Raw genomic sequence first — 15649 nt, 5'->3', positions numbered from 1 at the left:
GCTGCAAATGGCAGCAGGTCTACTCCTCAGTAATGACAACAGTGTGGGAGAAAATTGGGAGGGACGGAGGGTGGAGGGAAAGCAGGAAGGAAGATAGAAGAACCAAAGGACCTTACTTCCTCTCTTTGAACCTGGAAAATGAATGTTCTCTCTGAAACTAAGGATGATTAATTTTTCTTTCTTGGATAAGCATTAGTCATAGAAGACATGCAATTTTAGACAAAGAACTCAATAAAGGTTCAGTGTTTTTAAGCCTTCCATATATTTCACCTTCTTTTATGTGAGTTGGGCCTTGCATTGTACATTGGTCAGAGCCTAGGATGGTGGGAAGGTAGCTTCATGCCACATAAAAGATGTTTCCTATGCATCACCCAGTACCCACACAAGATCCTTTCTCTGCTTATGTGTTTTCCAGACGAGGCTGTCTAGGAAAACCTAGTGTTTATTACAGAGCAGCTCTGCGTGTGTGTGCAGATGTCACCTGTATTAAACATCAACCATCCACCAAGAATGGAGCTTAGTTTCTGCTGAGTATTTGAATTCTGCCCTTGAAGTGCTCCTTTTTCCTGGAAAGGGCTGGTCCTAAATGATGCCACATTGCTATTGGTCACTCAATGGAAATAGATAATGGAGATCAAAAGCTTACATTCTTGTTGGTGGAAAGAGACAATAAACAAATACATATGTAAAGTAATGACATAGACTACAGAAAACACTATTAAGGATTGAAATTTTAAGTAGGCGGTCAGAGAGGACATCACCAAAAGGCCAACTTTTGAGCTAGTCACATGGACACCTGGGGAAAGAGCATTCTGCACAGAAATGCAGATGCCCTAAGCTGGGGCATGCTTGACTCAGGGACAGCGAGGGGGTCAATGTGGCTGGAACAGAGACAAGGCAGAGAGTAATAATATCAAGTACGGAGCCAGATACTGTAGTCGTAGATCAATGTTAGCACAAGGACTTTTACACCAGATGGGATGGGAGACCATTCGAGAGTGTTGAGCAGAGAAGTGGCATCATATAACTTAATGTTTAAAAAGGATTATTAAGGCTGATGATTTGAGAACAGACCATAGAGGGGCAGAGGTGGCGGTCGAGGGGTTAATTGGGAGGATGCTACTGTAGTAATCTAGGAGAGAGAGAGACCATGTTGACTTATTTAGACCATGGTAGAGAAGATAAGAGGTAGTTTGAAGCTAGATGTATTTTGAAGATACAGTTGGCAAGATTTGCTGATGGATTGGATGAGGGGTGTGAGAAGAGGAAGAAGACTCCTGGATGACACTGAGATGTTTGATCTTGACAACAGAAAGACAGTTACATTTGCCAAGGTGGGGGAGACTGTGGGAGGAGTTTGCCAGAGAAAGATCTGAAATTTCCTTTCAGATATGTTGGTTTGACTCCTAGATATATAGAAGAAGCCGTTGTGGAGGGGACTGGAAATATAAATTAGCATGTTGGTGGTAGTTGAAGTCCAGAGACGAGACGATTTAGGCAATCCATTGTATCGTCTTGCTACATGGAATAGTACAGTGTGCCATGACTTGAGAGATCAGCCAGTCCCCCTCGTTTCACAAATCCATCCAGAGTAGGCCAGAGCTTTCAGGATCAAAAGGTCTTTAGGCTTTAATAGGCATAAGGAAACAGAAACTCTCCCATGTGCCATCTATTCATGCAAGCCAGAGGGCAAACATCCTCAACTTGCAATGTATCAATTCTCCTTGAAAGACTCAAGATTTAGGAAGAGATGTTTAGAATGTTTTGTTTAAGTGCAAGTTCTGGCCATTCAAGACTTGTCACCTTTTAGACTCTGTTATATAATCTGCTTATATTTTCTGAGCCCAGGCACAGTCTCATCTGTCTTCCTTTCCCACTGCTTAGCACAGAGCTTGGTATGTAGCAAGTGTTCAATTAATGTTTACAGAATGAATAAATTTTACTTTGCAAGAATTATAAACCTAAATTTTATGTATGTCTTCACCCCTTTTCTCTATTTTTTTATATTGTGTTTTGTACATTTTCACCCATTAGAGTATAAGCTGCACGTTACTCTTTCTAATGTTCTAGTAATAGGTCAAGGTCAGCAGACTCCAGTTTGTGGGCCAAATGTGGGCCTCTGCCTCTTGTACGGTCAGGGAGCTCATAATGGTTTTTACATTTTTAAATGGTTGAGAAAATCAACATAATGTTTTGTGATGTGAACATTATATGTTACATGAATGTCCTGTTTCAGGGTCTATATGTAGAATTTTATTGGAATACAGCCACACTCATTCATTTATAGCCATGGCTGCTTTTGTGCTATAATGGCAGAATCAAGTAGTTGCCACAGACTCTGTAAGCCCAAATTATTTACTTCACATGAAAAGTTTGCCACCCCTGCCCTTGATCTCACTGAAGAACAAACCTACCCCTCTGTTTCTCCTTTTCCCCCCTTCTTCACTTCTGCCTTCTGCAACTTTGGGTAGACAATTTCTCCTATAAGCAGGCCACTATGGTTTTGAGGTGGCAGAAACTTCAAGAATTCTACTTTCAACCCTACTGAAAAATTTTATTCACTGTAATGTAAGCTCCAGAGGGCAGGGATTTGGGGGGATGGGGGGTGGGAGGGATGGAGGGGTGGGCTGTTTTGGTTCCCATTGTAACCTAATTCCAGAGCAGTTCCTGGCACCTTGTACTCAATGAATTGTTGTTGGATAAATGGAATGAGTGTGTCTTTTTTCTGTCATCTATGCCACTGTTCTCTTCAATGGGCATGAATAAAGGGCAACCCATATGAAAGGGACACATGATAGATCTGGAATAGTTAATCTACAATAGTTAACTGTTGGAGGGAAAGAACTGTTTTTATGAGTGTAACTTATCAGGAGAGGTTTCTTTATCCTTTTGAGAGCAATGACCAAGGAAATCCAAGAATTAGATTGCTTTTGAAATTCATGTGATTTTCTTTTCCCTACTAGATTAAATTTTTTTTTACTGGGAGTATTAAAACTAATTTAAATATTAACCTGAATTTATATCAAGTAATGATTAGGAAGAGATATCCCAGAAAAACATGGGTATTGCGAGATCCTGTTGAGTTTAGCAGTTTGCTCTAGGTAATTAGCATTGACTGACCACGGTATATATTGAAAATACATGGTTGGTGGGTTTTTAAAAGTTATCATTATATTTTTAACACCAAGCTCTCTCTTTTAAAAGTACTGTGGTTTCCCTGTTTCTATGGTTTAAAAAAAAAAAAAAATCTAGCAAGTCCTAAAAGACTTGCCTCCCCAGCTCACATTGGGTCTTCATAGGTCAGGTCCTTCAGCTCCTTCCCACTTGGGCCCTGGCAGAAGTGGTACATTGTTCTTTCTAGAACTCTCCTAACCCTTATGGTAAACTCCTCCTGACCCAAATTTTAGCCTAAAAGTGACTTCTTCAAAGGAACTGCCCTGAAGCTCTATTCTGTACCACCTTGTGGCTCAACCCTGGTTGTAACTGGATCATTGGTTGTGTAGCTGGTGGCTTAACCTGTATCTCTTCTGTTGTGTGTGAGCTTGCTCACTTCTGAATCCACAGGGCTTTTACAGAGTGTGGCTAATGATGGGTGTTCAGTAAGCATTTGCAGAAGTACTGAATTTTGAATGAATTGTCCAAAGCTCAATTAAACGCTTTGTTTTTTTTTTTTTTCTCTCTCTTTAGCTGGGAAGTTATCAAACCAGATGAAAGACCCCGACTCAGCCACTGTATTGCAGAATCATGGGTGAATTTCAGTGTATTTCTTCAAGAAATGTCCCTTTTTAAGCAGCAGAACCCTGGCAAGGCAAGTTTTCCAGGACAGGAGAATTACTACTGTGTGTTAAAATGTCCAGAAAATTTGGAAACAAATGAACTAACCTGTTTTGTCAGCTTGTAGAGGTTCTCTAATTCTGAATATAATATCCCAGGAACACATGCCATAAAAACTGATATTAGCAAGGTTCAGAAATGTTAGTATGTTAGCACTATAAAATTCTCAACCTCATATTTTGAAATTCGGCTGCTTTCATATTTTATACCTATTTATCCAACTCATTAACAAAAATGAATGGTGGTTAGTCTTATCAGCCAGACCAAGGAGGACATAAATGCCTCATTAAAAAACTCAATTTAAAATAGCCTGTTTCTGAAGCCAAAGGGACAGGAAATCAAGACAAATTCCTTTGAGGGTGCTTCCGGAGATAATTGAGTCTCACTTCTAATCTTCAAGGTGAAGAATCATGTGTGATTCATTTAAGAATGAAAACCTTTGGCAAAAACAGTCATAGCAATTATATAAATAAAATGCATATTTTTTTCCATTTAAGAAGCAATTTCATTAGGGGAAGAGTCTTCAGTGGTTTGAAAGGGTTGCATGGAGAAGTGCACACACTTTACTCTTCTGAGTAGAGACACCTTCATCTCTGATGAACAATCTTCATAGCATGGGTGAGATAAGAGCCATTGACGGACCCTTTCTCTTCCAGTGTTGCATTCCAGTTTCTTCCACCTGTAGTGAGAAGGAAGAGCCTGGGAATGTCAACATTTAAAATCCCTTTATTGCGCCATCTGCAGGCATCTCTTAATTTCACTAGTATTAAGTAACAGAATTATACATGAAGACGTTTTAAGCATATTAAAGTAACATTGTTGTTACTTGCAATTTTTTTGGATCACTGAAGATCATTTTTAGAATAGATATCCATATGGGCCCAAGTTATATTTTAAACTGCATTGGATTATTGCATTAATGTGCAAATACCTTTACATGTTTATGTTGCAGATCTAGCGGATAATACAAAATCTCTTTACAAAACAGTTCTGGATATAGGAATGCCTTTTCACATATTATTTCAATTTTTTAAGGACTTTCCTTGTCCATTTTATTTCTAGAACTCCAGATTCTTTTAAGGACCCCTACTGTTTCAGAAGCAGCTCTTAATTTGATCTGCAATTTCATTTTTTGTCCTCTTGACTAGTTCCCTTATAAAATCTGTGTCAAAGAATGAAAAACCAAAGTTAACCTGAAATTCAGAGCCCCCCTTTTCTTTCTCCTGATCAGTTATTGCTCAGAGTTGTGTACTCCTTCCTCACGTGTCTTTTTTACATTCCCTTAATCAATCTTCTTTGCTTGCTTATTAGTTTAATTTAATACCACCATTTACAAAAAAGCAAAAAAAGCAAGAGAGTTTGACTGGAGTGTGAAAATCAAGTAAAGACTTTCATGGTGAAAAGCTTGTCTTGTATCTAATGGGAATTAAGGGCATTTTTTTCTGTAGACTGCTTTTAAATTTCTTTATTTTTTATTTTTTTAAAGATTTATTTTTATTTATTTAATTCCCCTCCCCTCCCCCGGTTGTCTGTTTTCTGTGTCTTTTTGCTGCGTCTTGTTTCTTTGTCCGCTTCTGTTGTCGCCAGCGGCAGGGGAAGTGTGGGCGGCGCCATTCCTGGGCAGGCTGCTCCCTCCTTCGTGCTGGGCGGCTCTCCTTATGGGTGCACTCCTTGCGCGTGGGGCTCCCCTACGCGGGGGACACCCCTGCGTGGCAGAGCACTCCTTGCGCGCATCAGCACTGCGCATGGCCAGCTCCACACGGGTCAAGGAGGCCCGGGGCTTGAACCGCGGACCTCCCATGTGGTAGACGGACGCCCTAACCACTGGGCCAAAGTCCGTTTCCCTTAAATTTCTTTAAATAACCCAGTTTTTGCTTGGTTTGGTTTGGTTTTTGTCTTAACTGCCAGATGGGGGGAATATAATGTTCACATTTGACTGTAGGAATTTGATTTCAATTGGTAGTTGGGCTCTAAGTGACCTTAGGGTGCATGCTGGTGGCCAGTAGATTTACCCAGCAGCTTACCTTCTGTGCCCATTACCACTAGATTTGTGTAACTGCCGTTTATTTCTATGACATGTTTTGCTGTCTTTGTGAATTTCAATGGGCTTAGAGTATTTTGAGTCTGTAGATTTAGTTATCAAGCTGCATTACTTTCAGAAGTTTCTAGTTCCTTTACACCTGGCAGTAATACAGCTACAGACCTGATTAATGGGAGTTTCCGTTCCCCGTGCCAGGGACTCTCAAAATGATTTTTACTAAATATTAAAGTGGACCATGGCTGGTTGAATGTAGAGGCCATTAGTCAGACTGATGTGCAAAAGAATGCAAATGGAAAAACATTTGCTGTGACCTGACAGTTCACAGGTATTAATGGGTAACTAAAAACTTGGTGTACCCTGCACTCTAAAGTATCTGATATTGCAAATAACTGCCATGTGTTTTTTCTGTTCTTCCTAGTTTTGTCTCCTGGTCTGCAGTGTGTGTACATTTTTCACGGTCTTGGGAAGTTACATTCCTGGGGTTATACTCAGCTATCTACTGTGTAAGTATAGTAAAACCCTGCCCTCACCTGGGCAAAGCCTTTGTTCTCACTTAACTGTTATCAGCAAGCCCTGCCATTGTTTGGAAAAGGAGAGATGAGTGCTTAAGGAACAAAACCAGTAGATGATTCTTTAATCCCCTGCTATACAAAGTTTTTCCTTTTACTTAGCGACATGTTTATGTTTTAAAATTGGGAGGGGAGCTGAAAAAGGTTATAAGTCAATAAATTTCCTTTAAATTATGTCAGTTAAACTATAAATGCACTATGCTCACCGCCTGCCACAAACAGTCTGGGCTCAGAAAATAACAAATGATTGTTATTTGTGAGATGGCATCATACCCCTACCAGTATGGCTAAAATTTAAAAATGCTGTCCATATTAGCAAGGAAATGGAGCAATTGGATTTCTCACACACCATTTGTCAGTAGGGAGAATGGTGCAACCACTTTGAATAACAATTGAGCAGCTTCTTACAAACAACCATATGACCCTGGCATTCCACAGCTGGGTATTTATACAAGAGAAGTGAAAGCAGATGTCCACACCAAGTCTCATACCTAATGTTTATACCAGCTTTATTTATAGTAGCCAAAAACTGAATACATTCCATGTGTCCATCAACAGATGAATGGATAAACAAATTGTGGATTTTTTGTATCTATACAGTGGATTACCACTTAGAAGTAAACAGTTGATACATGAAAGAAGATGGATGAATCTCAAAAATTAGGCTGAGTGGAAGAAGCAAGATTAAAATAGAGTATATACCATATGGTTCCATGTATAGATAAGTCTGGAACATTCAAACTAATCTTCAGTGACAAAGCAAATCACCAGTTGCCTGGGGATAAAGTTGGGGAGGGGACAGAAGGGAAGGATTAAAATAAACATGAGGCAACTTTGGGGAATTCTAAAGATATATTCACTATCTTGATTATGGTCATGGTTTCTTGGTTGCATGCATAGGTCAAAACTTATGAAATTGTACACTTTAAATATGCATGCTTGACTGTAGGTCACTTATACCTCAAAAAAACTGTAATTCTGCTTTTCCCAAAAAAAAGAACTGAACTACCTTTAGATGTTGACACCCTCTCCATTTAACTACCCCTCACATTTCCCTATTTCTCTTACACTAACTTGCTTTACTAATTTACCATATGTCTAGATATATTTGTCACTCTTGTTTTAAAAGGTAATAAGTTATAACAAAGAAAGACACATTACACGTAGTATGGCAATCTTCATTTCTTTTTGTATCCCTAATGCACAACATAATGCTTAGCAAATGGTCTGCGCTCAAGACCATTATCCCAAAAGGAACCGATATAAAATATCAGCCTCTTAATCTACATTGTTTAGGAAGTAAGGGAAAGAGGGCTAGAGTCTAATATGTGCCAGGCTTTATTCAGATGGTTTACATTCATCTGTTTATCCTTCACAACCACTCTAAGCAATAATGTTAGTATCCCAGTTTTCCAATGAAAAGCAAATATTAATAGATAATAACTTTCCTATAGTAAAATGGTATTTAATAAGTAGAGTTGAGATTTTTAATACAAGACTGTTGTCTTGAAAACATTGAATTTTTCTTTAAGTTTTGAGGGTAAAAGGATTGAGGGGAGGGAGTGGCTATAAGCATAAGGTGTGTGTATGTGTGTGCATAAGTATGTAGCAGAGTAGAATGTTTTGGTTGCAGGGGGCGGAATAAAAGTTATGAGATTATTTCACACAGGCATTTTCCTAAAATAGAAACTTCTTTTGTCAATAAGGGAACTGAACTGTTTTTTATGGAATTCTAAGAGGTAACCTCTTGAAAAAAAAGGGCATCTTACCTATATTCTCTTCTTTATATTTCAGTGCTGTGTGCATTTTTGTGTCCACTGTTTACGTGTAATGATATTGGACAAAAAATATACAGCAAAATCAAGTCAGTACTGCTGAAACTAGATTTTGGAATCGGAGAATATATTAACCAGAAGAGGCGTGCGAGATCTGGTGGGTAAAGAATGAACTTTAGATTCCAGCTTGAAATGAGGCAACGTGGGCTATTGATTATGAGATCACCTCGAATACTTTTGAAGGTGCTTTTAGACTAGTACTAAAGATTATTACAGAAGCTAGTCCCCCAAAATTATATAGCCTCTTCCTATTTGGCCTGTAACCATGTGCATCGGTGCTTCTCTAACTATCATGTGCATCAGAATCACCTGGAGGGCTTATTAAAGATGCCTGAACCCTACCCCAGAGTTTCTAATTCAATAGGTCTCAGGTAAAGCCTGAGAATTCGTATTTCTGAAGAGGGATGCTGATGTCACTGATCCACGGACACCCGTTTCAGAACCACCGAAAAGACCATTTCCTTTGAAACCAAGCATTTTACAAACCTGTTAAGTTTTTTCTATGAAAACCTTTGATTAAATGGAGGCACAGGAGAATATGAGGAACATGGGGTAAAAAATATATAATGGATTAAATACAGTATATCTAAAGTGGCCGAGAGACTGAGAGCTTCCAAATTTTTTCTCAACAGAAGCAGATAAAGAAAAAAGTCACAAAGATGACAGTGAATTAGACTTTTCAGCTCTTTGTCCTAAGGTATTTTTTATTTGGTTTTCAACTTTTTTTCCCCTGTGTGGTTTGTCTGTAAATGTATTTACATGCACCAAAGCTGAATGATTTTCCTAAGAGACTCCTCTTATATCTATAAGGTGATTGAACAATTTCAAAAGGAAAATATTATCTGGGTTTTTTTTTTTTTAATCATTCTGGCATTTTGGGTCCTGAGATGGATGTTTCAAAATATTTCCCTCAGATGTTTAAAAGCTGCCATTGGTATCTCATTTATGTTAATGCAGATTAGCCTCACAGTTGCTGCCAAAGAGCTCTCTGTGTCTGACACGGACGTATCAGAGGTCTCCTGGACCGATAATGGGACCTTCAACCTTTCAGAAGGCTACACACCACAGACAGACACTTCTGATGGTAGGTGAAGATTTCCAGATACTCTTATTTTATCATTTTTCCAGATACTCTTATTTTATCATTATTATGAGTACCTGCAAATACCTTTAATTTCTGTCAGCTCACAGTTGCATGGATTTTAAGTGGCATGTTCATTTTGTGGAATCTTTTACTATGGAAAGAAATGACACACCCATACCTGCTACAACATGGATAAACTTTGAAAACATGCTAAATGAAAGAAGCCACAACACCAAAGACCACATATTATAAGATTCCATTTATATGAAATGTCCACACTATAGGCAAATCCATAGAGACAGAAAAATAGATTAGTGGTTCCCTGGGGACTGAGGAGAGGGGGCAATGGGACATGACTGCTAATGAGTCCGGGGTTTGTTTTCGAAGTGATAAAAATGTTCTAGGATTAAATAGTAGTGATGGTTGCACAACCTTGTGAGCATACTGAAAACTACTGAATTGAGAATTTTATGGTTCATGAATTCTATCTCAATAAAGCCTTTAATTTTTAAAGTATGAAAAAAAACCTCAACATCTAGATCTGCCTTTATTTTGAAAACGAAATAGCTTTGACAATGAAAAAGTAACTTCTGAAATGTTTGGTGGCATTGTTTACAGCAGTGAGAGAAGCTAATCCCATATATTCGGGTCTAGTTATTCAATGGGACTACGCCATGGAGGGCAGTTCTCCTGTCCAAAGCTGGCTCCAAACTGGCTCATATTTTTCTTCTTTTTTTTCTTTTAAATTTGGTTAAATCCAATTTAAAATAGGACAGCACAGTATTCTTTACTGATGCAAACTGAATTACAGACCACATCAATAACCTAAATTGGAAGACAACTCTTGTGCAATAACTTTAGATTTTCCTATTCTCGCTGAATTTTTTTCAAGTCACCTGAGCCCTATACTGAAAGCATGAACAGACCCTAAACGAGGGTCAAAAAGAAACTGCTTTATATTTATTTTACACAAGTAAGAACACACTCTTCTTCTATATGAAGGAGGGAGGGTGGCTGTGCAGTGCAGTGATGTGACAGAAGACTGGTATGGAGATTGGAAGACTCAAGTGTAGTTTTGCCTTTGTTACCAGCTAACGGTGTGACCTTGAGCAGGTGACATAATTTATGTGGACCTCAGTTTCCTGTAGAGTACGTTAGGACAGTAGCATCACTGAAGTCCAGTCAAGCTGTGCAGCTCTCAATATCTATAAGGGAGGTCATGTTTTAAAGACCAGGATAAGACTGTACTTGGTGCTTAAGCATCCCATCTCAGACTTCATCCCAGCTACATGTATGGCTTCTCATTAAACTGAGGATTTTCAGCTCACTGTTGTAAGGAGTTAACTATTATACCAAAAGATTGTCACCTGTTTATGTGGAAAATGTAAACAATAAAATCACTGCCTAACCTGGCATTGCTTTCAAAGGTACTGAATCTTTTTTTTGTTACTGAATCTTAAAGTGTTCCTATATATATGCAAGATCAGAGTTTGGTTAAATGGTATAGTCAAATTCCAGATAAGCTTCTGGGTTAAATATGGAATAGAAGGCCCAATAGCTTCCTTTATTCCAGTATTTTAAACAAACACAAGGAAGTGACACTCAAATTGATCTCCAGATGTAAAAATGCTGAGGTTGGATAATAGTCACCATTTGCTGTCCTAGAATCCACAAAAATTTCCAGTCAAAGTATTATTTCATGATCATACATTTTCACATTGACTAAGCTAAACGATTTCCATACTAAGGAGAGGATGGAATTTTTATTTATGGTGAACATTTAAGCTTTAGTCAAAGCCCCAACTTAATGTTAGACAAGGTTGATTATTAAGTCATAACATATACTGTTTTGTGCTTAGTAGAAAAGTGAAAGCTATAGGGCGGCTGGCGTGTAGTATTTTGGTACTTTTGGTTAAAGTGATTCAAATTGACAGAGGAAGCCAAGAGTGGCCAAGAGGTTCCGATCATAATTGGAGATCTTTTTGACACAGTTCTTTAATTTCAAATGTGTTCTGGTGCTTCAGCGTGAATTTCTGTTATACATTTCACAGATCTTGAGCGACCTAGTGAACAAGAAGTTTTCTCTCGAGACCTTTCAGATTTTCCATCTGTAGAAAATGGTATGGGAACAAACGATGAGGACGAAGTAAGCCTTGGCTTGCCGGTTGAGCTCAAGAGGAAAAAGGAACAGTTGGACAGTGGTCCCAGACCAAGCGCAGAGAAGCAGTCAGCAGCGGGGCTCACCCTTCCTCTGGGCAGTGAGCAAACCCTTCACTTGCTGAGCAACCTGGCTGGGGACGTCATCACAGCTGCGGTGACTGCTACGATCAAAGATCAGTTAGAGGGTGTGCAGCAGGCACTTTCTCAGGCAGCGCCCAGCCTGGGAGAGGACACAGACACAGAAGAAGGTGATGACTTTGAACTCCTTGACCAGTCAGAGCTCGATCAAATTGAGAGTGAATTGGGACTTACACAAGACCAGGAAGCAGAAGCCCAGCAAAATAAGAGGTCTTCAGGCTTCCTTTCAAATCTCCTGGGAGGCCATTAATCTGGGAGTCAGCCCTCCAGAACACAGATAAACCACCAAAAAATGTCAAACAAGCAAAAAAAAAAAAGGAAAAAATTTGAACTGTGAGCTTTAATGATTACTTTAGGTTGTTTTGTCTTATTTCCCCTTCTGTAGTAAATTAATTGGATAATTGGCTATATATCAACTGACACTGCTAGATTGATATTTCTGATAGTTATTTCTCTGTGATAAGCATGGAAATGAAATACACACACCCACACTGTGGTGTCAGAGATAAATATTAGAAGTTTTTAAAACAAAAAGAAAAAAGAGAAAAAAACACCAAATTGTTGCAGTTCTTCTGTAAGTATTCATTTTTTTCTTTATAATGAATTTCTCAAGCATGCAAAACAATTCACTGGAACTCACCGATGAATAATAACAATTAATTGTGAATACATGCTCTATCAGCTCCCCGGCTCCTAATACTTGGAAACAGTTAAGCAAAACATTTGGTCAATTTTGATGTTGAAAGGCAAAAATTTATCAATAAGTATCTTTAGTTGAAGGACTTGGGAAATACTATCAAAATTAATTTCCTAGGAGAATTTTTAAAAATATATTTAACTACTCTGGATAGGCTGCTACATTTTCATGTTATTTCTGCAGTTGTAGACTTAGACTTCTGTAAAGTGGCATGCCCCATTGACTGCCGTCTCTAGCTTGCAATGGGTGGCATTAACCCATAGAAAGCAGGTAGTTGTATAATCACATAATACTGGTTATGATAAACACAGAGGTTCTGCTGGTTTTGTTCATTTGTTAAATGTTGTAATAAGGATGTTGGGAGTGCAGTTATATCCTGCCTGCTCAGACCTAGGTTAAACCCTCATTTTTATATTATGTCATGGACAGTTTCCTAAACTTGTAAAGCTAGTTCCTGATAGGTTTTATGAGTGATGTGGGCATCAGCAGTAGAGAAATAGTTAATAATTCTGTTTTCCTGGTCTGTATAGATAAAGGTGAGGACTTGCTTGGCTTCTTAAGTGCATTTGCCATTTAAGTCTAAATACGTAATTTGTTTCTTATTGGGAAGCTAGAATACTTTTTTTTTTTTTTTTAAGTTTAATAACCAGATTTGGCTTACAGTTTTTAACAAAGGACTAAAAAGAGAAATCAAGCTGGTTTTGTTATTGTGATATAAACTTTTAGTAGTGTTGGGGGACCATGTCAGCAACCACCCACAATCTCTTCAATTTTCAGGTACAGCTGGCATTGCTGCAGATGCACCAGACATCTGAGACCCTCAGAAAGGAAGGATAATCCAAGGATATAGGAAATCGGTTCTCCCCTCCTTTCTTTTTATCCCTTCTCTTTATATTTCCAAAGACTAATATAGGTAATGTGATGTTTTAGTGTAGCACCTCTTATTTATTTTTTCTTTCTGAGGTATTAAAGTATCTAGACTGAATTTTGCCAAATGTTAAAGGGAGAAAAGTTACTGAAGACTTGGGACACTTGCTTTTTGTGATTGCCTACGCTTATGTGTCATTAGTGCCTCATGACTGTGTTTGATGTCCTATTGATACTAAGTGAGCCTGTGCCTTCATTATCTTGCCTAATTTGGTACAAATGAAAACTTGGTGTTAGATCTATAACTATGTGGTTTGGGGAGGAATATACGTAAATTCCATTCAATCAGAGTGTCTGGACGTGAAGAAAAATACAGTCACATATTTATAAATAACCACTATCAGGTTTCTTTTTTCTATGTGTGTGATTCTTCCTTTAAAAACTCTTCTTGGCCATGAAGTTGCAAAAGGTTAAAGGTCATTTCAATTTCTTCACTGAGGAGAAAAGATGCTAAATAATCCTGATAATTAAAGACCATGTTACAAGTCCCTGGACAAGCTTACAAGAAGATCAACTCAAGGGCTGATAACATGTGATGGTACGAACAGTAAAGCTAGAAGAAAATGTTATAAACTATAAATTAAAAGGGAAAAAAGGGAAAGGGGAGGTTGGTAATATAGTTGGTAATATAGTTGGTAATATAGAAAATATATAGTGCTGTGTTCCCAGCACTGTGGAGGAAACATATCAGCTCTCTATAGATAACATTTTATCCATATATGCACTTTAATATTCCTTGGTCAAGAATATATGTGAATACAAATTTACACAATGCAATAGTGGTACTCTTCTCATTACTTTCAATTCAAACAAATGAATGTTGAGGGTTTTTTGTTGTGTGTGTGTTGTGGGGTCAAGGGGTGTTGCATATAATCCTGTTTCTGGTTTTAAGATATAATAGCAACTCTACCCTGTGATCCAGTACAGTAGGGGATTACATATCCTTTATCATGAGACTTTACTATCAATAGCAATATTTCCACAATAACTGAACAAACTGTTGAAGAATGGCTTATAAGATCAATGTGGAATGTAGTCATTAAAATGTGGATTTTTAAAAAAATTATAAAAGAACTGTAAAAAACGTTTGGCTTGTTTTCTGTGGAAAATGCTGAGCAAACCCATGCTTCAGGAATAGCATACCTTTGGTCATGTGTCTTGATCTGAAATAAAACAGGGCTTAAGAAGGTGACGCTTGCTTTGGAAGATCAATCCAGACTTGATGCAGTGCTTATATTCTTACTCTGAAAAGCCTTTCTTTTTTCTTAAACAAAAATCTTCTGGAGTTTTGAAAAACTGCCCCCTCCCCAGTTTAGTAGAATATTAGGAAAAGAAAAGCATTTACTATGATTAGGTTTTGCAATTGGCAAATATCCTTAACATAGTTAAGGCATTTCCCTTTTGTATTTGAATTAAGTGCAAATTTTCTTCCTTTTAAAAAAGTGGCAAATGTCAGGATGCTATTGGTTTTAGGCAAGAAACAAAATCACATTTAAGAAAAAAAAGGTGATATTAAACTTTTTTACTTTTCTATTTGTAGTTGAGATTGGTAATTTCTTTACACTACTCCAGCTTTGTTAGAAGATAGAAAATTACTCCAAAAACCCTAAATGAACTGCAGCTAACATATGATGAATTTAGAAAGTCTCAGGGCCATATTTTGTGTATTCTTTCTTCATTTCCACCATAGCATTTATGTTAAGAAAAGTTGGAAACATGGGTTCTGGTTTCGACATTAATATTATGGCCATGGAACACAATGTCAAAGTCTCATGACATCCCCAAGCCATAGCCCTCAGTTTTCCCAAACATAAAGTAAGAAATTTCATTCTTATCCTCTCACACAGGGATGTTTGGAGAATGAGTGCGTAAAAAAGTGTCTGAAACACTTTGGAGGGGGGAAAGGGGCTGTATAAAACCAAAGTAGTGATTATTTTTCTGTTTCTGCCAAGCCATCTTTTAAAAACTTAACCCACAAGTACCTACTCACAGGAAATCTCTAAAAGGTTCATGACTCTCATAAGCGTACCACTGCTTCAGGCTCACAGTCCAGTAATTGCTTGTGGAATAAATAGGTGGAGGGCAGTGTTGCAAAAATTTCAGCTGACTCTGGACCATGGTTGAGGTTTTGTACTATTCATTTTTAATGGGTCTGATACTTACCAGCTATGGGACTCTGAAAAAGTCACCTCACATCTCTTGTGTCTGTTTCTGTCATCTATGGAATGATGGTCTAATAGTACCTACCTCATAGGATGTTGCAAGGATTAAGGGTCTAAGACTGTGTTCAGCAAACCACAGCCTGTGGACCAAATCTGGCCCACCGAGTGTTTTAGCAGAGCCTGCAAGCTAAGGATGATTTTT

The 15649-nt window shown here is 38.1% G+C and overlaps 1 protein-coding gene across 2 annotated transcripts in view; it reads left to right on the top strand.

Moving 5' to 3' along the window:
• Positions 1-14477, top strand: part of RETREG1 (reticulophagy regulator 1) — a 195101-nt gene extending 180624 nt beyond the window's left edge. The window contains exons 4-10 of one of the 2 annotated variants that reach the window (XR_009187999.2): positions 3688-3808; positions 6294-6378; positions 8239-8376; positions 8912-8976; positions 9237-9363; positions 11415-12235; positions 13136-14477. Coding sequence is in view for 1 of the 2 variants with exons in the window: in XM_012523458.4 (XP_012378912.3) it covers positions 3688-3808; positions 6294-6378; positions 8239-8376; positions 8912-8976; positions 9237-9363; positions 11415-11911 (1033 nt within the window). In the remaining variant the exon portion in view is untranslated. Of the gene's footprint in view, positions 1-3687; positions 3809-6293; positions 6379-8238; positions 8377-8911; positions 8977-9236; positions 9364-11414 lie in introns of both variants that reach the window. The other variant, XM_012523458.4, reaches the window with a different exon arrangement.
• The last annotated feature ends 1172 nt before the right edge of the window (positions 14478-15649 follow it).

This window comes from Dasypus novemcinctus, chromosome 2, assembly GCF_030445035.2.
Source record: "Dasypus novemcinctus isolate mDasNov1 chromosome 2, mDasNov1.1.hap2, whole genome shotgun sequence".
Lineage (NCBI taxonomy): Eukaryota > Metazoa > Chordata > Mammalia > Cingulata > Dasypodidae > Dasypus > Dasypus novemcinctus.
Note: the sequence above shows the minus strand (reverse complement) of the source record. Positions and strands in the feature narration are given on the sequence as shown.